This window comes from Cornus florida, unplaced genomic scaffold, assembly GCF_030987335.1.
Source record: "Cornus florida cultivar Cherokee Brave unplaced genomic scaffold, ASM3098733v1 CherokeeBrave_3.0.0_Hap2_Chr10, whole genome shotgun sequence".
In the NCBI taxonomy this organism is placed as follows: domain Eukaryota; kingdom Viridiplantae; phylum Streptophyta; class Magnoliopsida; order Cornales; family Cornaceae; genus Cornus; species Cornus florida.
Window position 1 is genome coordinate 111,476,393 of NW_026775580.1, and position 26,215 is coordinate 111,502,607.

At 33.2% G+C, this 26,215-nt stretch overlaps 1 protein-coding gene across 8 annotated transcripts; it reads left to right on the top strand.

Annotated features, from left to right (window-relative positions):
• The first annotated feature begins 1,258 nt into the window (after positions 1–1,258).
• On the top strand, positions 1,259–26,077 carry LOC132277167 (2-oxoglutarate-Fe(II) type oxidoreductase hxnY). Of its 8 annotated transcripts, none has more exons than XM_059778924.1 (11): positions 1,259–1,768; positions 2,833–3,028; positions 3,459–3,557; positions 3,737–3,788; positions 4,809–4,930; positions 5,028–5,128; positions 5,212–5,270; positions 5,693–5,749; positions 6,219–6,264; positions 7,749–7,828; positions 8,084–8,463. In XM_059778924.1, the coding sequence occupies exons 1-11, from the start codon at positions 1,658–1,660 to the stop codon at positions 8,223–8,225; spliced, it is 1,065 nt and encodes a 354-aa protein (XP_059634907.1). In that variant the 5' UTR covers positions 1,259–1,657; the 3' UTR covers positions 8,226–8,463. The 8 variants fall into 8 exon arrangements, with proteins under 8 accessions (XP_059634907.1, XP_059634914.1, XP_059634910.1 ...); XM_059778927.1 differs by having other exon boundaries at positions 1,325–1,768; positions 8,128–8,463; XM_059778926.1 differs by lacking the exons at positions 3,459–3,557; positions 3,737–3,788; positions 4,809–4,930; ... (4 more) ...; positions 7,749–7,828; positions 8,084–8,463 and adding exons at positions 16,027–16,152; positions 16,332–16,383; positions 17,392–17,513; ... (4 more) ...; positions 24,934–25,013; positions 25,712–26,077 and having other exon boundaries at positions 1,355–1,768.
• Positions 26,078–26,215: the final 138 nt, after the last annotated feature.

Below are 26,215 nucleotides of genomic sequence, written 5' to 3' on the forward strand. Positions count from 1 at the left end.
TTTCTCTCCCTCATCCTTTTTCTCTCTCCAGATTCTGCAATCACACCGTTCATATCAGACCCAATTTTCATCAGTAAGAGAAGATCCTTGTGAAAAGGGACGGAACGGGGAACGACAGAGGTGTCGGCACAAGCTGAGAACTGGAGTGCAAAATCTGAAACTTGAGTGTCGGGCAACCTCGAACCGCAAGAAGCTTACCGGCGAGGAATTGCAGAGAGGTCCACGATGGCGTGGTTGGAACTTTGCGCCGGCGAGCAAGGATTTGAACCCGCAGCTTGAGAGAGAAGAGCAAGGAACCAATTAACTTTACCGGCGAGGAATTGAATCAGTAAGCCAATTAACTTTCAGAATGGCGGTCTGTAGCTTAAGAGAGAAGAGCATTGTTAAGTGGCTTGAAAACGGCGAACAATATTGATTTTGAAGAACCAGAGAGAACACCGGAACCAGTCAGAGAGAGAAGAGGCCAAAGAGATAACCATATCTGTCCGGCGAACCACCGCACCAATTGATTTTTTTTTTTTCTTTTTTGGTCTCTCCTTCAAAACATCCATTCTAGATTCAAACTCATTCCAAAGTTGAAGACGCACTACAAGAAGAAGATGAAAAAAAAAAAACCCATGCCCATGCGAACAGAACATCCAAGGTAGAATTTTACAGGCCCCATAATTTATTCTCTCCCATCACATAAATTTCAATGATGAAGGGAGAAATTTGGTGAGATGGTGCACGTGGATTTGGGTTACTCCGGTCGGTGCTGGCAGCGCAGTGTGAGTATTGCAAAGAGCTTGAAGGAGTAAAAGAGCAAAGGGCCGCCGGTCATCAGAAGAGGATTTCAAGAGGTTTTTAGAGAGTTGAGACAACAGGAGCCAATTAACTTTACCGTTTTAGAGAGGTTTTTTTTTTCTTTTTTTCTTTTTTGAGAAAGACCTAGAAGAGAAGAGAAGAGAGGAGGAGAAATATAGAGGGAGTCATCTGCAGAGACGAAGAAAGAACAGTGGGTTTGTTGAAAGACACATGGAGAAGAGAATATGTTTTGCCGACAGAGGAGAGAGAAGAGGAACTGTGCTGAGAAAGTTGGGTTAAACGGCGTGAGAAGAGAGAGAAACAGAGTTAGTGTTCCCGAATCTCAAGAAAACACATCTTATGGCTAAAAACGGGATGCTCGTGAGTGCTATTGCGAGCGCGTTGTCACGGGCTTAGAGTGTCGCCTGCGTGGCACAACCTCCATAGGCGGGGCGTGACAGCGCGCTCGCAACAGCACTACTCTGCTTTTTTTTTTGGTTGAATGGAAGTGCTCGCGCGCTTGCAACAGCTGTTGAATAGAAGCGCTCGCTCGCAATAGCACTACTTGCACTCGCAATAGCACTACTCTGCGTTTTTTTTTTGGTTAAATGGAAGCGCTCGCAATAGCAATACTATTGTTTTTTTTGGTTGAATGGAAGGCCAACACTTACATAAGAATAAATTTTTCGACAACGACATCGTTGTTGACTAGTCTGATTGCCCCTCTGCGAACAGGAACCAAGAACCAACCTACCTCTCTCATACACACAGACAGATATAAAGTGGTACTTTCTTATACGTATACTACACTAACACACGCATAGATATATATATATATATATATATATATATATATATATTTGTGGATTCGAAAATGGGGAATTCGAGAAAAGAAGCCGTACCAGCGTCTACCCAAGTTTCTGCACTCAATTGTGTCGATCTATCTTGCCCCGACATCCAAACTTCTGTTTCTTTACTCAAACAGGTACTCTCTCTCTCTCTCTCTTTGGGCGATGTTGAATATTAGCAAATTCATGAAGAAATAGGACAATACAAGGCTAAATTGTTGATAGTCGGTGCTATTGTAGATTTTAAGTTGGGAAATTCTGTTATCGAATTTATAACATTTTATAGAAGAATTTGTTTGTCTTGTTAATTTTCTCTGATTTAATTTGCATGAATACTTCTGGATGAGGTTTTTTTTTTTTGGTTTCCTTGTGATATGTGAAGAATGTCTCTTTTAGTGAACTATGATTCTTAAGTTGTAGCACAGTTGTACAGACTTAGGAGTGTAGTTGTTTATACGTCTCAGAGGTTATTGGCTTAGACCCTGTTTGAATGTCCTTTCAATTTAAATGCCCCCATTTCCTTTTTACACTTAATTTACGTATAAAGCTATCACCTTGAATACGACCATTTGAAAAGAAAAATGTTAAAAATTTTAAAATGATATTTTTTTCAAGGCAACCTTATTATCATGTGCCAAGAAATAAGGTGAATTTCTTATTTTTTTTTTCAAGAAGATAGATTTTCGTGTTAAAATGCCTTACAAATATGAATTGGACCATTCGAATTAAGGGAATGTCCAAGCAGGTCCTTGTTCTATGCAGTCTAAGCTAGGGAGGTGGTTGTTTAAACATTTGATTAATTTTATATGTACCCCTTAAACAATGATTTCTCTCTCTCTCTCTAGTGTCAGTTGATTAGAACTTGATATACATTGTTATTCCTCCCATTCGCTAACAGTTTTGCGTAAGATTTTGGGGGTAAGTTTTTGTTGAACATGGTATTGAAGCTTTAATACTGGAATGTTTAGTGTTCAAGCCTCTCTGTTTGCATTTCTATCTAAATTTTCTGTTTGTTTATAGTCCGTTCTGTGTCTGCCTCTTCAAATTTGAGAGGGAATTACATATAAGGGAGAGGATAGGGTTTAAATTACATTGTTAGGTTAACTGCTTATCAGATTAGCTTTAGGGGTAAATGGTCATCTATCAATTTGCTTGCTTCTATTCTGTTTGCTCATCCTTCTTTTCCTTTGTTGTTCTTCAGGCTTGCTTGGATTCTGGGTTTTTCTACGTAATTAATCATGGAATCAACCAGGAACTTATGGATGAGGTCTTTGTCCAAAGCAAAAAGTTCTTCAATCTACCAATAAGTGAGAAAATGAAGCTTCTTAGGAATGAAAAACATCGAGGCTACACTCCTGTTCTAGATGAACATTTGGATCCTGATAATCAAATAAACGGTTTGTTCTACTACCATTTTTCTTATATTCCGTGCCTGTATGAATTGACAATGTGGCATTAAGCGTAACAGGAAGTAAACAGTCGATTTGTCCTTGAGTGTAATGCAAATTCTTAAGTGAAAACTGTTAAGCGTCTATTTGAAAATGGGAATGCCAAAAACTCAATACAAAAGAATTCATTCACACACGAGGGAACACATCATGATAATGTATGTATGTTTGTATGCATTACGCTTTTAGTGTAGGTATATCTGTACCTATGCATGTGTGTTGTATTACCTTCCTAGCATTTAGATGCCATTCACATCTTTCTTTTGGCTAAATTAGGTAATCCTCTTATTGTTGTTTAAGTGGATCCTTTTTCCTTCATTGTTTAAACTATATAGTTCATACTGAATTAAAATGCTGATGTCCTGCTGCATGGATACAGGAGATTACAAGGAGGGATACTATATTGGTGTTGAAGTACCCGAAGATGATATTGACGCACACAAGCCATTCTATGGGCCAAATGTGTGGCCTACCACAGGTAACATACAAAAACAGTCTTACCAAACAACAAGGTTACAATCTTAGTATTAAACTCAGTTCATGGTCTCTCTCTCTTATCCTCCCTATTTTTATCTTGGAGAAATTTAAGCATGTTATAGTTCAACATGGTGTTGATTTTTGTAAGTTCATCCTCTGAATTTTTTGGATGTCTGAAAGATATCTTGCATGGGTGGAGGCAAACTATGGAGAAATATCATCAAGAGGCACTGTAAGTTCTGTAAAGCCTATATAGTTTATGGAATAAAATTTTCTGATACTCTAACCGAAAAACATACTTCTCCATGTGCTATCAAATGCATAAGAAACATTTCTCTTCGAGTAGGAGTCTCATGTTTAGACATATTGGCAGATACAAGGCATGAATATTCTTTTCTGATTGTTATCTATGATAAGAACACTTCGTTGGCATATTAAATATCTGCCTTGAATGGTGTCTTTGATAATATCACAGTACGGGGAAAAATTTTATCCACATCAATTTATGGGACTTCTGTGCATATTAAAGCATGTTTGCATGGTGGAAGGTTGTTTTGAAGTTGGCAAACTTGGCACCAAACTATTAACGTAGGGAAGTGAACTGATAGCATAGAGTCAAAGACTTCAGGAGAAAACTCATTCTTTTTCCTTTTATCATCCTGCAGAAACAACAAAAATAACAACCAAATATTGGGAGAATACATTATTCTATAAGAATGTTTGTAGAGTGCATTTTACTTTATAATCTGCATTTTCCATAATAATCTTTTATATATTTATGTGAATCCTTTATATTTGAGCTTAAATATTTTGGTATTTTGTCAATGACAGAAAGTAACATCACATAGGCAATATAGCTTTTAGAAACCCTTATCTTAATAATTGAACATTAAGGTCGACACAGTAACTTTAGCAACTTGAATTTAGTTTTGATAGCCCTCTTAATTTGGGCATATACGAAACCAATCTGAATAGCAGTGTTTTGTTGAGGCAGTGATGTAGTTCCCACTAGAAGGTTTGTTTAATAAATTAAATGGGTGTCCCAATCCTGTCAAGTTTACATGGTATTTTTCTCTATCTTTATTCCAAACTTTTTTGGTTCTTGTTCTTCCAAATCTTAATTTCTTTTTGATGGTTTTTCTTTATAATGAATGAATGACTTTTAGATGGTTTTGAATCTAAAGAATAAAATGCTCTGTGTTTTATAATTTCTTTCACCTCATTTTTCTCATCATCTTTTATATGCATCCAGTGGGGTGGTAAAAGCAGTTGCAAGGATCATAGCTCTTGCACTTGAAATAGAGGTTGACTATTTTGATAGGCAAGAAATTCTTGGCAAGCCTATTGCAACCCTCCGCCTGCTACATTATGAAGGTGGAAATCAAATTTAATGTCCTGGAATTCGGTCATTGATCTCACACTGTATGTTGATTGATTCACTTATATAATGATGATTGTCTGGTTATTCAAGGTCAAATTTCTGATCCTGTGAAGGGAATATATGGAGCGGGTGCACATTCTGATTTTGGTTTGATTACCCTCTTGGCAACAGATGACGTCCCTGGTCTCCAAGTATGGACAAAGCTCGAAATTGGAACGTTTTTTATCTTTTGTATGCTGTGAAAAGGACATCTAATATTTTGAATTTATAACAGATATGCAAGGATAAAGATGCTAAACCTCAGATATGGGAATATGTTGCACCATTTAAAGGGTGAGTTCATGAAATTTTCAGACCATTAGTTTGTGAAGACAGATTTACATACTTATATTTTCTCCAGCTGTTTCAATTTTCTGGTATGTCATAGTGTAGTAACCTTTCATATGCATTTATTGGTTTGTTTTGTATGATGGTATCACACATCACAATATATAGTCAGACATTAACTGGTAGCAGGGGCATGCTTATTCTGGACTTGTTCTGCTCATCTACCCTGTACTATTTTATCTTTACATTGTTTTGCGCAATAGCATACCATCCCTTCAGCTTTTCATTCTTCGTTATTATGGAGTGAATTTACATAGAAAAAATCGCACATGAGAGCTTCTACAAATATAATATAGAACGAAATATCTTCCTTTTTTAGTTTAATTGTAGTGTCTTACTGTCTTTATGGTTTACATCTAACTTCTCAGAGCATTTATAGTAAATGTTGGTGACATGCTGGAGCGCTGGAGCAACTGCCTTTTCAGGTAATGTGAATTTACCAAAAGTATAACTAATTTTCAAATTTTATTTCTGTCCCATCTGAGATTGAGAGATAAATGGTTGACTTAGGAGCTTGGCAACAGTGCTTCTTTAGAATTTTCATCTGCACATGCATGAATAAATATCAGTTAATTAGTTATCCCTTTTACAATTGTTTACATGGTTTGGTCATAATGTGTAGCTGTGGCTTGGGGTTATGTTAAGGTTTCCTCATTAAATTGGCACAGATATGTACTGTACCTTCTAACTGCAACAAATTAATTTGCCTCGTATTACTCGAGATGTTCATTATTATTATTATTATTATATCATTATCTGCCACACCAGTGCCACTGTTGATGTTGATCTTATCGTAACTTGCTTGCCCTTAGAGTCACTCTTCATAAGATTTCAAACTACCTGGTGGCTGGGGTTCTTTATAACATTAGTTTCCATTTCATTAATTTTATGCAGGTCCACATTGCATCGGGTATTGGGGAATGGTCAAGAGAGATATTCTGTAAGTCCATTCAGACGCTTTTGAATGTTGTCTAAGTGCAACATTCTTTGGGGAATTTATAATAATGAATTTGTGCCTCAGTTTTGCTATATATACTCAAGACACGCCAAATTCATATACTCAATCCACTTATAAGTTTGCCCATATTAAAAGCATAAAGGAAGAATGGATTTTGAGTGTGTAAGAAGCATTCACACAAACACACACATTCACATACAAACAGCCACACAATTGTATGAAAATAACACAGCCAATAGAAATTTTAGTTAAGACTTTGGAAGGAGCATATCAATTTCAGATTTTCTACATCATCAAAGAGGAATACTCAATTAGTGTCTGTTAAGATTTTTCTTCTTGTTAATGCAAAAACACTCAAAATCAGAGATGCGTCTTTTTTTAAGATATGATGATGCGAATGCATTGTTGCTTTATTTTACTAAACTAGTTTTTGGTAATTCTGTAAATTAATTGTGTCTTATATTTGTTTGTGTAGTATCTTTTGCAGTTCAGAAATCTGAGTATCAAGTTTCTTAATTCGTGTTGAGGGTATTTGAGGCTCTATCATGGCAGAATTGTAATTACATAGATAGAAAAAATAAAATTTCTTAAGCTGCCAAGTGGTGAAGCGCATAACTCAATTTTCGAACAGGAAAATCCCTTAATATTAGAGGTTCTTGTAACTTTTAACACATTTTTGGTTCCACATGCAGTCTAGCTCAATTTAATTTCTTCTTTTTATTTGTTTTCTTTTTTCCTTTTTCTTTTTGGGCAGATATGAGGAATGGCTGTTACTCTTGTATCTTAAATGTTTTTAGATTCTTCTAAACATTTGTTTTTAAGCATTTGCGAAAAAAAAAAAAAAAAAAAAAAAAAAAAAACTATCTTTTGACTGACTGAGACACTACCCAAATTCTTTGAACCATGGTAGTGTAGTGATGTGCATGTCGAAGGCATGAATTGAAATATTTTACAGTCACGGTGCAGGTAGTCACTAAAAAGATTCATCTGCATATCTTCCAAGATCCCAACTGGTTTAATCTTCTTTTTTTCCCCCCTCGATCCAACTGTGGAAGAGTTGTTCTGCTTATAGATACAAGTATTGGCATGATGGTTTCTGTGACACCAAGGAAGTTAACTGGGTTGCATTTAAATTTGTTAGTCTCCTTGTAACTTTCCTGAGCTTACTTTATTTGGCTGGTTTATATTGTGGATCAATCCTATAGTTGTCACAGTTGGTTATCCTCTTCATAATTGTCAAACTAGTTCTGTAATTGACCTGACCATACACTTTATAGTCTGAACTTGTGCCTACTAGCTCATGAGTTTAGACATTTCCGTCAATACTTTTCCTTATACCAGGACTTTGCATTTTGGTTTAATTTTTACCACTATTTTTTTTATGTTATTCTTTTAAATATTCTCATGCCAGATAACATATGCAAAGGATTGTGGTTTACATTTGTTTCCTTCTTTCTGGCGAGCAGATTGCTTACTTTGTGGAGCCTGGTCATGATTGTCTTGTTGAATGTTTGCCGACCTGCCAGTCAAAGGAGAACCCTCCCAAGTAAGTGTGGAACCACAATAATATACTTGAGCACAATTTTACTGTTCATAATTGCAACTCAAAGTCTTATTTCATTCGAAAGGAAGTGTCTACTCTCGAGAACCAGTTAACGATCTTGGGCATCACCCAAAAATATCTTCGTATAAATGTGTCTTTTATTTAGTTTTTTTGTAAATTTCTTATTGAATTGCTGTAATTCTATTAAATGATGCCATAAAGTGAAGTCTGTTTCAAGTCTCTCTCTATCTCTTGTAGACAAGACCAGTGCTACATAATGACTTTCACCTCTTCTCTGTCAGATTCCCTCCAATCAAATCTGAAACATACATGCTCCAGCGTTACAAGGATACTCATGCTGATCTGGGTAGATACCAAAAACACCAAATTTAGTTGGTAAGTATTTTGGACTTGTTGCTTCAGAACAGAATGTAAGCATGGAGTTAGCTGCCTTCTGCTAGGGTTTCTACAAAGATTAAATGTTCTAGTGGAATATTTGGCAGATCTAAGAAAGTGTGTGTTAAACACCAAGATCCTTTTTTTTTTTTTTTTTTTTTTGCTTACAAACGTGTAATCGCACATTTATTAAGGTTGAACACATGCATATATAATGTTTACATACTTCAGTTACTTCTAAACTAAGGATATCAGACAGCATTTTGTACTTTAAGGCTATTTGGTAATTCTATTGAGTCCAGGGTTTAGTTTGTGTTATGTTCAAGTTCGTTGTGGTGGTCAAACTAGTCAGGTAGATTTGGATTCCTCGGGTTATGCTCTGATTAGGCTCTAGTTACACTTGGATTACTAATATTCGAAAGGCGTAGATATTTTGTTTGGGTATTTTCTAGAATTTGAAAGCGAAAACTCTGTTTTTTATCTTTATTTGGTGTACCTACCAGAACTAGTAGTCATACTCTGCTTCATATGAACAGGACCAATACCTTAATCATGTCTATGCAAGACATTGGAAGAGAGGAGAGCATTCCTGAAGTAAATAAGACTGATCAAAGGTTTATTTGTAGAGTGGAATTGTGAAGTACAATATAGGTAATAATACAAGCGACCACTCGACAAGGACTTGTCAAAAGGAAGCCATTTTAAACCACACTCTTAAAAATAGTATGCATGCAGCTTATTAATATACATTCTGGAATTGACAAAGTGAAACACACTTTCATAAATCATTACTGTGAGGCTGGTTGATTTTCCTTGAATCTACTGCTGAAAATATAAGACGGGAGTTTGGACACACTTCTTGATGCAGTAGTCCTCGAGATCTCAACATATACTGTGATTATTGAAAACCATTACTCGGTAGCTTCTAAAGTAGACATCGTTTTCGACCAAAAAAAAAACCTTATTCCCTCCGGACTCTAATATCATGATACTCACAAAACCACAGATTACAACACCACAAGCACTTACAACAGACAAAGCAACAAGATAACAGAATTTGAAGTACTAGTTTGTTGACAATTAAGGGACCATTCACCGGTAAGTTCTGTAGTTAGGAGTGTACATGCAGCGTTCGGCATACTTCACCAGATTCTGAGGTTGAGGAAGATGTGTTGCCACACCTGTAGAACATGTATGATTTATCACAATATATACCAGAAAAAACAGCAAGTTCGGAACCAAAACAGAACAAGAAAAAACACTAACCAAGTTCATATGCTTTAGCAGCTACATTAGCGGCAATAGGTGCCGACATCTTTCTGATATTAGAGAATGGTGGGTAAATCAACCCCTTATCAAAGTTCTCCTTTGAAACTTGTCCAGCCAACGCTTCAGCTGTTCAAAATGAGAAAAATGTAATCACATGAATGCATGATCTCACATGATGAGGGAATAAACAAAACCAAGGTATTCTCGGAATATCTTATTCAATGGATAAAAAGAATATCACGGCCGTTTCTCTGGATGATTTAAAACCTTGTGCAGCTCGAAAAAGGAAAAAAGAAAGAGAAGAAAAAGGGTATTTTCTATCTTTAATCAGCCTGAGTAAGTCGTATTCAAATAAGAATGGGTCTCATCACTGTAATTTATTATGCAAGATAAATTTGTAATAAATGTAAATAAAGCAATTATTTGCCCAAGGATAAATGGATGGACAAGATAAATTTGTAAAAGCATACAGTAAATTTGTAAATAAAGCAATTATATGGTCATCTTCTTCACTCAAATCATTAGTGCCCTCCGGAACACTCATCTTCCTAAATAACAAACAGAACAATGTAAATAATAAACAACAACAAAAAAAAATAATAATAAATATATATATATATATATATATATATATATATATATCTTACTGATTAACAGTAGGCAATCTAAATTAAATTTATAAACTAAATCAATTCAAAAATCCAACAAAATAAACACACAAAGATAATCAAATTATAAACAGAACTAAATCTCTTTCTGATACTGTCCTGAGTCCCAACAGAAACAACCACAAAAATGCAATTTATAAGCTAGTAAACTCTGCAACCACCACAAAAAAGGAAGGAAATAAAAAAGCATATTACTGAAAAAAAAAAGAAAAAAGAATCCAATCAAAGCATGCAATTCAGAAACAATCACCAAAATTTAAATTCTAAATGAAAAAAATTTCCATCAAAATTTCCAATCAGGGCATGCAATCCACAAGCAACAACCAAAATTTTTCTAACAAAGTAAAAAATAAAATGGACTAAAGAGAAATAGAGAGTAGAATGAAGAAAAACCCTTACTATAAGTCTATAACCTGACCAGTGCGGAGAGATTCAACATGAAAACCCTAGAAGTTGAAATGAAAAATACCTGGTTGATGGTTGCAGAGGTCTCCACTTTTTCTTCTTCTTCCTCTTCTAACTTTCTCTCTTAAGTTAGAGAGAGAATCGTTGCTTTCAGAGTTCACGCCTCAGGAACGACGTCGGGGTTTTGGGTCTTTGACTCTTTGGGCCTTTTAAAAACATTTTTGTTTTATTACAATCTGACCCTATTTTTTTAAGATATAAAGTTTTTAGTATTACATATTTACAATCTGACCCGCTTTCTAAAATTAAAAATTACAAAATTACTAATGAAGTATCCCAAAAGTATCCTAACTGTATCCTAAACGTATCCAGATGTTTCCTAGCCATATCCAATATTCATATTTTTATTTTAAAAAATTGGATACTTTTAAGCCGTATTGGACACGTGTCCCTGTATCTTGGCCGTATCCATATTGAACATGTGTTCCATACTACCACGGGACCATTGTATCAAACATGGGACCATTTTCAAAGTATTTATGCTTCATAGCTTGTAAGTGTCTGTTCCTGACTAGACACACCACTTCACATCCATGGATGCAATGGTCCAATGAGTTGCAATGATTTATAATTATTTTATCAAAAGAGATAGGTCTCATGCTCTGGAACCAGAATAGCCACATGTAATGGTTCAAATGGGTTACACTAGTTCAACATAGACACCACTTCATAAAAACTATGGTTTAGTTCTCTCACACACACACGCGCGCGCGTATAGGGGTGGAGCCAGAAAGTTAAGGTTGGGGAGTCCAAATTTGAACTATGTAACAAAAATTAAAAAAAAATTATTAATCAATTGTATATATACCTTGAGAAAATAAAAAAAATGAGAAAAATACAACTTAGACAAAAAAAAAAAAAATGATGTTAGAAAGAAAATTATGGAGAAAAAACGTAAAGAAATAAACATTATTAGAAAATCAATTTTCCTTTATTAATTGTTTCAATTTTTTAAAAAAATTTATTTTTTTGAAGAAGAAAATTAATTACTTTGATTCCACTTGGGAAGGATATACATAGATAAAAAATTAGAAAAACATAATGAATTTTAACTCACCAACGGATGAGTGGCCTAACGGTATTGGCCTCTTACCTCCCAAGGGAAGTCAGAGGTTCAAGTCTCAGAGTCGTATGTGTGAGTAAAAAAAAATAATGAATTTTAATTCAAAAAAATATTTTAAATTCAACAAGATTATTATTGAGTTGTTAACCAAAATACAAATAGTTATAAAATTTGTTATTTAGAAAGTTATACAAATAGTTATAAAATTTGTTATTTAGAAAGTGATAACTAAAAATATTAACATATATGATATTTTATTATTGTTATTGATAGTCTCATAATACTTTAGTTTATCTTCTTTCCAAATGTTTCTAGGACTTACCAATAAAGATTGTTATATAATTTTAGATATTTTTCTTGTAAATCCTATTTTACAAAAATATTTAACAAAAAATTCTTCATCCATTTTTACTAAACATGGGGGTATATTAGTTATTTTATTATTCTTTTTTTTTTTGTTTTTTTGTTTTTTGTTTTTTTTTTTTCTCTTGAATTAATATTATAAATATTGTACTCGTATAACAATGTGTTGCGATAATGACTATAATAATTACTCGTATTTACCAAAAGAAAAAATTATTATAATAATAATGAGATTAATTTTTTGTTTCATAATATTTGAGCTTTTAGAAGTATACTTAAAAGAGTGCAAGTTGAAAAAATTTTAAATTTGAAGGAGACAAACTAAATTTATTTTCAAGTGTTTTTAAAAACACTGGGGGACCAATTGAAATTTGTAATAAATTTTAGGGACAAAATTTACAAATTAATTAATATTTAGGGATAATTAATAGAATTTTCAAAAAAGCGTGGATGGCCATTATACGTGTTAAAAATATTAGGGGGCTAATTAAATTTTTTAATAGATTTAGGGACAAAATTTATAAATTAATTAATATTAGAGATAATAAAATATATTTCAAAAATGTTTGGGGGCCATGGCCTGCCTCCCGTAGCTCCGCCTTTGCACACATACGCTACTGTACTCTCTTTGCATAACAACGGTTCTTGAACAAGTATTCATATTTATCACGTTGTAGCAATTGACATTCACCTTGTAGTCTAATGTGATACATGAATACACAGTTATATTAACGTGATTTGTCTAACAAGACTATATTTTAACAAATTTCATTCACACAAAACACTAATTTTTAAAATTAATTTCCAACACATTCATCATCAAAAGGGTTTTAATCAATAATGACACATGTTTGGTAAATGGGCACAACTTAAGGATACTAATGTCTCACCCATCCCCATTATGTGGATCAATGGAGCCATTAGATACACAACTAGAAGCAAAATTTAAGGATAATGTTTTTTTTAAGTCTTAATAGTCTAATGAGAAGTGTGCCGAAAAATTTAGATAAAAAATCTCCATCATTGAATAAGATACCGTCGTAGGAGTGTCCACCCAACACACCCAACACAACTTATTTTCTTCTTGTAGTTTCTGTTTTATTATTAGGTTTGAGTAACACCATCCAAAATGTAGCCCCACCAAATTGGTTTGTACTAATGGGACAAGTGTAACAAGGTCTGCTTGTTCTGCGTCGAATTTAAATAAAAAAAGTGAATGAGTATATATATGTATTGAGTATTATTCTCACTTAATAATTTAAATTTTTAAATCGAATCACAAAACACTTACCCATCAAAACACCCCATTATAATTAATATTAGAATAAAATTTAGTTATTTATCTGGTGTTAAGTGTACTATCAATTGATATACAGCATTGAGGGGGCAAGGTCAACGCTAAACTTAATGTATGAATAAAAAAAAATTTTGTTCCTTTTCCCGGTAACGAAAAAGCACCACACCAAAATAATATTACCGAGTTCATCCGGCGTGAACGCTAAGATGGGACCATACAAACAACATGCACAAACAGAGTCACCATTATAAATAAACACGAAGACTGCAATCATAAAGGCATTCCAAACCTTTCATATCAGTCAAAGACAAAGCAAAGCTTTGTGGAGTACTTTTGGCCAAAAAAAAAAATAGCTTGTGGAGTACCGCACAAGGACCAATAGACCAGAAACCCAAGTCCAAAGCTTTTGAGCCTATCATATAAAAAAAACCCATTTGCACATACTGGCCTATGTGACATTCGCATTGTCTCAGCCTCGTGATGGAAAACATCCTCATAGAATAGACAACTGGTGGGCCCACTTTAGTAGAAAAGCTGAGCTTTGCATCTTCCCCACGCACTAGATCCACCAACATACACCACACGATATAACAGGATAATCTAGGATGACGTGGGGAAGGACCTCCGTCTGCCACTTTAGTAGAAAAGCTGAGCTTTGCATCTTCCCCACGCACTAGATCCACCAACATACACCACACGATATAACAGGATAATCTAGGATGACGTCGGGAAGGACCTCCGTCTGCAACACGAAACAACAGCCTATCCCAACTAGCAGCAACAAAACCATGCACCGCACAACTAGCATATAGATATCGTTGACTTGTCTGATAGCCCCTCTGCGAACTGGAAGCAATAACCAACCTACCTCTCTCGCAAGTCATACACACATAGATATACAGTGGTACCTTCTTATACATATACTATACTAACACACGCATAGATATATATATTTGTGGATTAGAAAATGGGGAATTTGAGAAAAGAAGCCGTACCAGCGTTTACCCAAGTTCCTGCACTCAATTGTATCGAGCTATCTTGCCCCGACATCCAAACTTCTGCTTCTTTACTCAAACAGGTACTCTCTCTTTTTGGGTGATGTTGAATATTAGCAACTTCATGAAGAAATAGGACAATACAAGGCTAAATTATTGATAGTTGGTGCTAAAAGATTTTAAGTTGAGAGATGAGGTTCAAATTTCAAAAGAGACAAGTGTGCAAAAAAAAAAAAAAAAAAAAAAAAAAAAAATAAAATAACATAGAAAAACAAAAAAGTAAAAATGTCTCTTTTAGTGAACTATGATTCTTTGAGTTGTGATACAATTGTTTATATCTCTAGGAGGTTATTGGCTTATACCTGGTTGAATGTCCTTCCAATTTAAATGCCCCCATTTACTTTTTACATTTAATTTAAGTATAAAGCTATCACCTTGAATAAGACCATTTGAAAGGAAATATGTTTAAAATCTTAAAATGATATTTTTTTCAAGGCAACCTTATTATCATGTGCCAAGAAATAAGGTGAATTTCTTATTTTTTTCAAGAGGATAGATTTTCGTGTTAAACTGCCTTACAAATATGAATTGGACCATTCGAATTAAGGGAATGTCCAAGCAGATCCTTGTTCTATGCAGTGGGAGGTGTTTGTTCAAACATTTGATTAATTTTATATGTATCCCTTAAACAATGATGTCTCTCTCTCTCTCTCTCTCTCTCGTGTCAGTTGATTAGAACTTGATATACATTATTTCTCCCATTTGCTAACAGTTTTGCATAAGCTTTTGGGGGTAAGTTTTTGTTGAACATGGTATTGAAGCTTTAATACTGGAATGTTCAGTGTTCAAGCCTCACTGTTTGCATTTCTATCTAAATTTTCTGTTTGTTTATAGTCCGTTCTGTGTCTGCCTCTTCAAAATAGAGAGGGTATTACATGTAAGGGAGAGGATAGGGTTTTAATTACATTGTTAGGTTAACTGCTTATCAGATTAGCTTTAGGCCGGGGTAAATGGTCATCTATCAATTTGCTTGCTTCTATTCTGCTTGCTCATCCTTCTTTTCCTTTTTTGTTCTTCAGGCTTGCTTGGATTCTGGGTTTTTCTACGTAACTAATCATGGAATCAACCAGGAACTTATGGATGAGGTCTTTGTCCAAAGCAAAAAGTTCTTCAATCTACCAATAAGTGAGAAAATGAAGCTTCTTACAAATGAAATATATCGAGGCTACATTCCTGTTCTAGATGAACATTTGGATCCTGATAATCAAATAAACGGTTTGTTCTACTACCATTTTTCTTATATTCCGTGCTTGTATGAATTGACAATCTGGCATTAAGTGTAACAGGAAGTAAACAGTCGATTTGTCCTCGAGTGTAATGCAAATTCTTACGTGAAAACTGTTTAGCGTCTATTTGAAAATGGGAATGCCAAAAACTCAATACAAAAGAAATCATTCACACACGAGGGAACACATCATGATAATGTATGTATGTTTGTATGCATTACGCTTGTAGTGTAGGTATATCTGTACCTATGCATGTGTGTTGTATTGCCTTCCTAGCATTATTTAGATGCCATTCACATCTTTCTTTTGGCTAAATTAGGTCATCCTCTTATTTATTGTTGTTTAAGTGGATCCTTTTTCCTTCATTGTTTAAACTATATAGTTCATACTGAATTAAAGGGCTGATGTCCTGCTGTATGGATAAAGGAGATTACAAGGAGGGATATGAAATTGGTTTTGATGTACCTGAAGATGATATTGAAGCACATAAGCCATTCTATGGGCAAAATGTGTGGCCTACCACAGGTAACTTACAAAAACACTCCTACCTAACAACAAGGTTACAATCTTAGTATTAAACTCAGTTCATGGTCTCTCTCTCTTATCCTCCCTATTTTTATCTTGGAGAAATTTAAGCATTTAATAGTTCAACATGGTGTTGATTTTTGTAAGTTCATCCTTTGAATTTTTTGGATGTCTGAAAGATATCTTGCGTGGATGGAGGCAAACCATGGAGAAATATCAACAAGAGGCACTGTAAGTTCTGTAAAGCCTATAGTTTATGGAATAAAATTTCTTATACTCTTTAACAGAAAAACGTACTTCTCCATGTGCTATCAAATGCATAAAAAACACTTCTCTTCAAGTAGGGAGTTTTATGTTTAGACATATTGGCAGATACAATGCATCAATATTCTTTTCTGATTGTTATCTAGGATAAGAACATTTCGTTGGCATATTAAATATCTGCCTTGAACGGTGTCTTCGATAATATCACAGTACGGGGAAAAAATTTCTCCACATCAATTTATGGGACTTCTATGCATATTAAAGCATGTCTGCATGGTGGAAGGTTGTTTTGAAGTTGGCACCAAATTATTAACGTAGGGAAGTGAACTGATAGCATAGAGTCAAGACTGCACGAGAAAACTCATTCTTTTTACCTCTATCATCCTGCAGAAACAACAACAATAACAACCAAATATTGGGAGAATACATTATTCTTTAAGAATGTTTGTAGAGTGCATTACTTTATAATCTGCATTTTCCATAATAATCTTTTATATATTTATGTGAATCCTTTATATTCGAGCTTAAATATTTTGGTATTTTGTCAATGATAGAAAGTAACATCACATAGGCAATAAAGCTTTTAGAAACCCTTATCTTCATAATTGAACATTAAGGTCGACACTGTAACTTTAGCTACTTGATTTTAGTTTTGATAGCCCTCTTAATTTGGACATATACGAAACCAATCTGAATAGCAGTGTTTTGTTGAGGCAGTGATGTAGTTCCCACTAGAAGGTTTGTTTAATAAATTAAATGGGTGTCCCAATCCTGTCAAGTTTACATGGTATTTTTCTCTATCTTTATTCCAAACTTTTTTGGTTCTTGTTCTTCCAAATCTTAATTTATTTTTGATGGTTTTTCCTTATAATGAATGAATGACTTTTAGATGGTTTTGAATCTAAAGAATAAAATGCTCTGTGTTTTATAATTTCTTTCACCTCATTTTTCTCATCATCTTTTATATGCATCCAGTGGGGTGGTAAAAGCAGTTGCAAGGATCATAGCTCTTGCACTTGAAATAGAGGTTGACTATTTCGATAGGCAAGAAATTCTTGGCAAGCCTATTGCAACCCTCCGCCTGCTACATTATGAAGGTGGAAATCAAATTTAATGTCCTGGAATTCGGTCATTGATCTCACACTGTATGTTGATTGATTCACTTATATAATGATGATTGTCTGGTTATTCAAGGTCAAATTTCTGATCCTGTGAAGGGAATATATGGAGCGGGTGCACATTCTGATTTTGGTTTGATTACCCTCTTGGCAACAGATGACGTCCCTGGTCTCCAAGTATGGACAAAGCTCGAAATTTGAACGGTTTTTCCTTTTGTATGCTGTGAAAAGGACATCTAATATTTTGAATTTATAACAGATATGTAAGGATAAAGATGCTAAACCTCAGATATGGGAATATGTTGCACCATTGAAAGGGTGAGTTCATGAAATTTTCAGACCATTAGTTTGTGAAGACAGATTTACATACTTATATTTTCTCCAGCTGTTTCAATTTTCTGGTATGTCATAGTGTAGTAACCTTTCATATGCATTTATTGTAAACTATAATTATTCGTGTAAATCATTAATCACAAATAAATATGAATCCTAAAATCTTAAAACTTCATTATTTTTACATACCTAAAATGCATAAATAAATAGTTAGATATAAATACCTCTATCTGTAATTGTAAAACTCGAAGAGATCAAGGCAAACGTCAAGATCTTTTATGCGGAACGAATAACATGCTAAACTACAATAGTCAAAATGTGGAAACCGATTTATCTCTCTTGGCCTTTTGCACACATAAATATTATACGTGTTATTTTTATTAGCATACATAATTGATGGGAATATGCACTTTTATAAAGGCAGAGAGAGGGTCAGTTTTCCTTTTAGTAACTTTAATTCCACTTTCCATCAAAGTATGAAATAAATAAGAAAACATTCCTCCAATAATTAATTATCATAAAGGTAATTTATAAGTTAACCAAATAATATAATATTAATCTAATACCTATTTACTTAACCACTAATTAATGAAATATATCACATGTCCAAAACATGTGGGCTACATAATTAATAAATAATCTTATATTCTCCCACTTGGCTCATATGATAACTTATGTAGTGGTTTAATAAAATAGTCATTAGTGTGCACCATAAATCATATTGACTCATTAAGTTGGTCATCATAAATATAATGGTAAATAAACTACCAATGCGAGCCATGGTGGTTATATGTTCATAAATGACACAATCCCTTCCATGTACCACAACACCACTAACCTATTCAATATAGTCTATAAATGAGAAGTATCAATAATGATCTAACAATAATATCTTCTCCAAGACTATTCCTATTACCACTTATTAAATCAATACGTACATGTACATTAATTAATAGGAAATATCAGAAACACATTTAATGAGCGCAAAATGTCAAATATATATAAGCACTGTTAAACAATCCACAATTAAAAAATAATCAACATTGACTACATTCAAGACCCATTCTTTCAACATGTTCCATAAATGTCTTTGGTTATAGTCCATTCGTTAATGGATTGCACTCATAAGTTGTGTACTTATATGTTTGATAGACATTCGTTGTTTCTAAACATCTTCTTTAATGATAAAGTATTTCAACTTTATAACACCTATCATTTTTAATACAAGAAGATCAATAATTGTAGCATAAATTTTCAGCAATCTGAAAAAAAATAATACCCATGACTTCATATCCTGAAATAAATTCTGCAATCATAAATTGTATCCTCAAAGCATGCTACAAATTAAAAAATTTATAATAGACAAAGTAATAATAAATTACTTTACACTTTTTCATAATATTGTTCCTCCAGCCAAAAGGAACAAATAACCAATTAAAAATATATTCCTAAGTGTGAACATATAATCTTTTATCCCCTACCAACTTGTATATACATCAAATTCCACAATATATGCATAAGGAATATTTTTCGTTTCTTTACCTTCTATCTAACTAACTCATTATTTGGGATTGCATTAGGCTGAATTTATCCCTTTTTATATATGGAGTAATACTGGTTGAACAATGTTCCATACCAAATCTTTCTAGAACTCTTTCAATATATACTTTTTGAGATAATGTTAAAAATCCACGTGATTTATTATGAAATATTTCTATTCCTATCATGTAGGATGCCTCATTCATATCTTTCATTTCAAAGTTCTTAGAAATAATTTTTAGTTTCATACAATGAACTAACATCACTACTAGCAAACAAAATATCATCAATTTATATAGAATCATAAATATAAACTTACTACCACTAACCTTTTAGTTTATACACTGATCAATAATTTATATAGAATCATAAATATAAACTTACTACCACTAACCTTTTAGTTTATACACTGATCAATAATGTTTTCCTTAAAACCAAAAGAAATAATGGTATCATTTAACTTAATATACCATTGTCGGTAAGTTTATTTAAGTTCATATATTAACATCTTAATTTTACAGACCATGTATTCTTTACTCTATAATGTGAAGCCTTCAAGTTGTTCCATATAGACTTCCTCTTTCTAAACCCTATTCAGAAAATAAATCAAAATCAAAATCAAATTCTTGCAGATATACCACATAGTCATTCGAAATAGCATATCTTTTTTTTTTAGATCTTCTTAATGTTATTCTTTGTGGTTCTTTTACAATATATTCATTGATGACAATCTCATCATGGAGTTGTTGATCATTCAACTATTCTTCGTTGTTATACGATTTAACAACTGAAGAAACAATTCTTTCTTTATAAGTTATGGGTAAAGAGATTTGTACCCTAACTTCTAGAATGATTAAATTCTTATTTTTATCATCACTCCCACTGACTTCACCATTCTTAACGAATCTGACATTACCGGTTTCAATAATTATCGTACTATATTTAGGATAATAAAACTTGTATCATTTAGATTACTTAACATCCACAACATTATGGGCAACGAGTAATTACTTAACGTACTCCTAACCAATTCCATAAGAGTACGATTACGCCTTACAGCTACACACTTCTGCTGTGGCATGTATAGCAAAGTGTATTGAGTACAAATGTTATATATTTCAAGAAATTTAACAAACGGTTAGAGTATTAATTTGTTTCATCATACTTGCAAACGGTTAGAGTATTATCCCGTTTCATCATACTTTCCATAATATTCACCACCTTTATATGACTTTATGATTTTCACTTTTCTATCTAGTTGTTTTTCAACTCATTTACGTATACTTTAAGAATACCCACTGCTTGAGATTTTTCATGCAACAAATAGATATATCCATACAGTGAAAAATTAACTATAAAGGCAATAAAATACTTTTCTCCACCAAAAGATGAAACATCATAAGGTTTACAAATGTTTGTATGAATAATTTCAAGAAACCCTATACTTATTGTGGCTCATTTCTTTGTGTGTTTGGTTTGTTTACCCTTAATATAATCTACACACACACCAAAATCAGTAAAGTTTAGATTCAGGATAATCACATCATTTACTAATTTTCCTAACCTTTCACTTGATATTGACCTAATCTTTTATACTGCAAGAAAGATAAATTTTCTATTAATTGAGTTACGCTTAATTCTAACATTATAATGCAAGATCAAAGGGTTTTTAATAAATAAACCATCAAGTTTGAATTTACAGAAATCATCAACAATAATACCATAACTCACAAATTAGAATTTCTTGAATAAATATCATTATCAAATTTAAATGAAAAACCATTAACATAAAGTTTTAAAATAAAATCAAATTATGGGAAATTGAATAAACATAAAAAGTTTAAAATAATTTAAATAAAATCCACTGTCTAACATTAAACATAATGTCACAAAGGTTTCAACAAAATATTTTTCCAATTATCATAAATAAGAAATTCTTATTTGAATTTGTGATTTAGGCCATAAGAAATTCTTGCATCTATTAGAAACATAAACATTAGTATTTAAATCAACCTATCATATATTAGAAAGAATTTCAATAAATAATTCAAAATATACAAAAGTTAAAAGCTTATCATTCTTTTTCGAATCATTCTTTATATTTCATGTAATCTTTTTAAAAGTGTTCAATACATTAATGATACTTTTTCATTATTACATTCCTTTCTTTTAGTAAATTGACCTAAATCTTTTAATTTTAGATGTTGCTCACTTAATGCCTTTTCAGGCTTATTCTTAAAATTTATTTATACCTTCTTTAGTAATCAGATGACCATAATGATTACCTTGCTGCTTAAGCCTTGTCTCCTCCTAAATTAACATAATGGTCAATTCTTTCACTTTTCACTTGTCTTAATAGTATTAATTCGAAATGATCCTTACTGAGTAGACAAAAAATTAAAAATAAATAGGATGAAAAAATTCTTATCCACAATTATTGTGATACACCTCGAATTCGAGACACGGGTTGATCAGGCCCAAGCCTGAACCCAAGGGAATATCAAATAATTAAAGTATTTTAAATGAACACAGACTACAAAACTGGATATAAAATAAATAATAACAGCTGGAAAAAATCTAAAATAGAATCCTTTAAAATTAAATACTTAATAAAATCCAAATCCTTCCACAGTTAAACAACTTGGGAATCCATCCATTGGACCTCTAATACGAAAATCCAATTGAAATATAAATAACTAAAAGAGCATCCACAATTCAGCCATGGAGAGAAGTCCTACGTCGTCGGAAGAGTGAGTGATAGTCTCTACTCAGCACGATCAGGTTTAAGACTGGAACTGGCGAATACCTGAAAAATAGAAGTGGGTTAGGCCTATGAACAAGTTCTATCCTATTACAATTCAAGCAAAGACTCGATACGCATATACATTCTAACCAATTCAACAATAGCTACATAATCCGTATATATATATATATATATATCACTACAGGACTCTTACTGGACTATGCAGGGGGTCTCAACCTGAATAGAAGGCAACATGCAAAACGCACTTGAGTGGGCATGAGTACCTAAGCCTAACAGGGTATACCTCAACCAACATAGCCAGCTACGCATCCTACTGCCTATACGCTTCCTAACCGCCGATCCTGAGACTCAAGCTCATATCGCGGTACCATAAGTATATATTTAAAGTCCTATCCTATCCATCCAAACCAATCCAGTTAGTCATTCAGCTTGTGCAGCTTCTTTGACTTAACTTAGATAATAAGTAATCAATTTAGTCATTCAGCTTGTGCAACTTCTTTGACTTAAATATAAGTAGGATTTATTTTATAATCCATTCCCTTATAATGCATAAATAAATAGTTAGATATAAATACCTCTATCTGTAATGTAAAACTCGAAGAGATCAAGGCAAACGTTAAGATCTTTTCTGCGGAACAAATAACATGCCAAACTGCAATAGTTAAAGCATGGAAACCGATTTCTCTCTCTTGGCCTTTTGCGCACATAAATATTATACGTGTTGTTTTCATTAGCGTACATAATTAATGGGAATATGCACTTTTATAAAGGTACAGAGAGCCAGTTTTCATTTTAGTAACTTTAATTCAACTTTCTATCAAAGTATGAAATAAATAAGAAAACACTTTTCCAATAACTAATTACCATAAAGGTAATTTATAAGTTAACCAAATAATATAATATTAATCTGATACGTATTTACTTAATTACTAATTAATAAAATATATTACATGTCCAAAACGTATGGGTCACGTAATTAATAAATAATCTTACATTTATTGGTTTGTTTTGTATGATGGTATCACACATCACAATATACAGTCAGACATTAACTGGTAGCAGGGGCATGCTTATTCTGGACTTGTTCTGCTCATCTACCCTGCACTATTTTATCTTTACATTGTTCTGCGCAATAGCATACCATCCCTTCAGCTTTTCATTCTTCGTTATTATGGAGTGAATTTACATAGAAGAAATCGCACATGAGAGCTTCTACAAATATAATATAGAACGAAATATCTTCCCTTTTTAGTTTAATTGTAGTGTCCTACTGTCTTTATGGTTTACATCTAACTTCTCAGAGCATTTATAGTAAATGTTGGTGACATGCTGGAGCGCTGGAGCAACTGCCTTTTCAGGTAATGTGAATTTACCAAAAGTATTAACTGATTTTCAAATTTTATTTCTGTCCCATCTGAGATTGAGAGATAAAAGGTTGACTTAGGAGCTTGGCAACAGTGCCTCGTTTAGAATTTTCATTTGCACATGCATGAATAAATATCAGTTAATTAGTTATCCCTTTTACAATTGTTTACATGGTTTGGTCATAATGTGTAGCTGTGGCTTGGGGTCATAATGTGTAGGTTTCCTTATTAAGTTGGCACAGAGATGTACTGAACCTTCTAATTGCAACAAATTAATTTGCCTTGTATTACTCGATATGTTCATTATTATTATTATTATATTATTATCTGCCACACCAGCACCACTGTTGATGTTGATCTTATCGTAACTTGTATGCCCTTAGAGACAATCTTCATAAGATTTCAAACTACCTGGTGGCTGGGGTTCTTTATAACATTAGTTTCCATTTCATTAATTTTATGCAGGTCCACATTGCATCGGGTATTGGGGAATGGTCAAGAGAGATATTCTGTAAGTCCATTCAGAAGCTTTTGAATGTTCTCTAAGTGCAACATTCTTTGGGGAATTTATAATTATGAATTTGTGCCTCAATTTTGCTATATTTACTCGAGACACGCCAAATTCATTTACTCAATCCACTTATAAGTTTGCCCATGGTAAAAGCATAAAGGAAGAATGGATTTTGAGTGTGTAGGAAGCATTCACACAAACACACACATTCACATACAAACAGCCACACAATTGTATGAAAATAACACAACCAATAGAAATTTTAGTTAAGACTTTGGAAGCAGCATATCAATTTCAGATTTTCTACATCATCAAAGAGGAATACGCAATTAGTGTCTATTAAGATTTTTCTTCTTGTTAATGCAAAAACACACAAATTCAGAGACGCGTCTTTTTTTAAGATACGATGATGCGAATGTATTGTTGCTTTATTTTACTAAACTAGTTTTGGTAATTCTGTAAATTAATTATTTTTTCCCCCCAATCCAACTATGGGAGAGTTGTTCTGCTCATAGATACAAGTATTGGAATGATGGTTTCTGTGACACCAAGGAAGTTAGAAGTTAACTGGGTTACATTTAAATTTGTTAGTCTCCTTGTAACTTTCCTGAACTTACTTTATTTGGCTGGTTTATATTGTGAAACAAGTTCTGTAATTGACCTGACCAAACACTTTATGGTCTGAACTTGTGCCTACTAGCTCACGAGTTTAGACATTTCCGGCATACTTTTCCTTAAATCAGGACTTTGCATTTTGGTTTAATCCTTAGACTTTCCATTTAATTTTTTCCAGTATTTTGTTTATGTTATTCTTTTAAATATTCTCATGCCAGATAACATATGAAAAGGATTATGGTTTACATTTGTTTCCTTCTTTCTGGCGAGCAGATTGCTTACTTTGTGGAGCCTGGTCATGATTGTCTTGTTGAATGTTTGGCGACCTGCCAGTCAAAGGATAACCCTCCCAAGTAAGTGTGGAACCACAATAATATATTTGACCACAATTTTGGTGTTCATAATTCCAACTAAAAGTCTTATTTCATTCGAAAGGAAGTGTCAACTCTTCAGACCCAGTTAACTATATTGGGCATCACCCAAAAATATCTTCGTATAAATGTGAATTTAATAATGAATTAAAGTAATAACATATTACGTAAATGACAGTTGTAAGATGAAAATCTTGGTCCATGAACTTAAAATAGTAATTTGCCCCAAATGTACTCGTAAAATCACAACCTTAAGATCCATGTACATGGTTGAGGGAATCTCTGATCTGAGTGCAGGTGGGGCCTCATTAGGAATTGCGTTGTTAAAGTTGGGTCACACATCCAACATTGTTGCAGAAATTCATTTTAAAGCAGATGGTCTAGGAGCCTGTGAATCTATTCATATATTCCTCATATAATGACTCCAATATCATACTAATCAAAAAAAAAAAAAAAAAAAAAAAATGACTCCAATATCATTGTTGATTGCATCAATGAAAATAAAGAAGCCCCTAGAAGTTGTGATGGAGCTCTTTTATTTAGTTTTTTTGTAAATTTCTTATTGAATTGCTGTAATTATATTAAATGATGCCATAAACTGAGGTTTGTTTCAAGTCTCTCTCTATCTCTTGTAGACGAGACCAGTGCTACATAATGACTTAACACATCTTCTCTATCAGATTCCCTCCAATCAAATGTGAAACATACATGCTCCAGCGTTACAAGGATACTCATGCTGATCCGGATACATAACAAAAACACCAAATTTAGTTGGCAACTATTTTGGACTTGTTGCTTCAGAACAGAATGTAAGCATGGATTTAGCTGCCTTCTTCTAGGGTTTCTATACAGAATAAATGTTCTAGGGGAATATTTGGCGATCTAAGAAAGTGTATGTGTTAAACACCAAGATCCTTTTCTTTTTTTTTTTTGCTTACAAATGTGTAATCGCACATTTATTAAGGTTGAACACATGCTTATGTAATGTAATATATACTTCGGTTAACTTCTAAACCAAGGATATCAGACAGCATTTTGTGCTTGAAGGCTATTTGGTAATTCTATTGCATATTTCCCAAGCCCAGGTTTAGTTTGTGCTATGTTCAAGTTCGTTGTGGTGGTCAAACTAGTCAGGTAGATTTGGATTCCTCGGGTTATGCTCTGATTAGGCTCTAGTTACACTT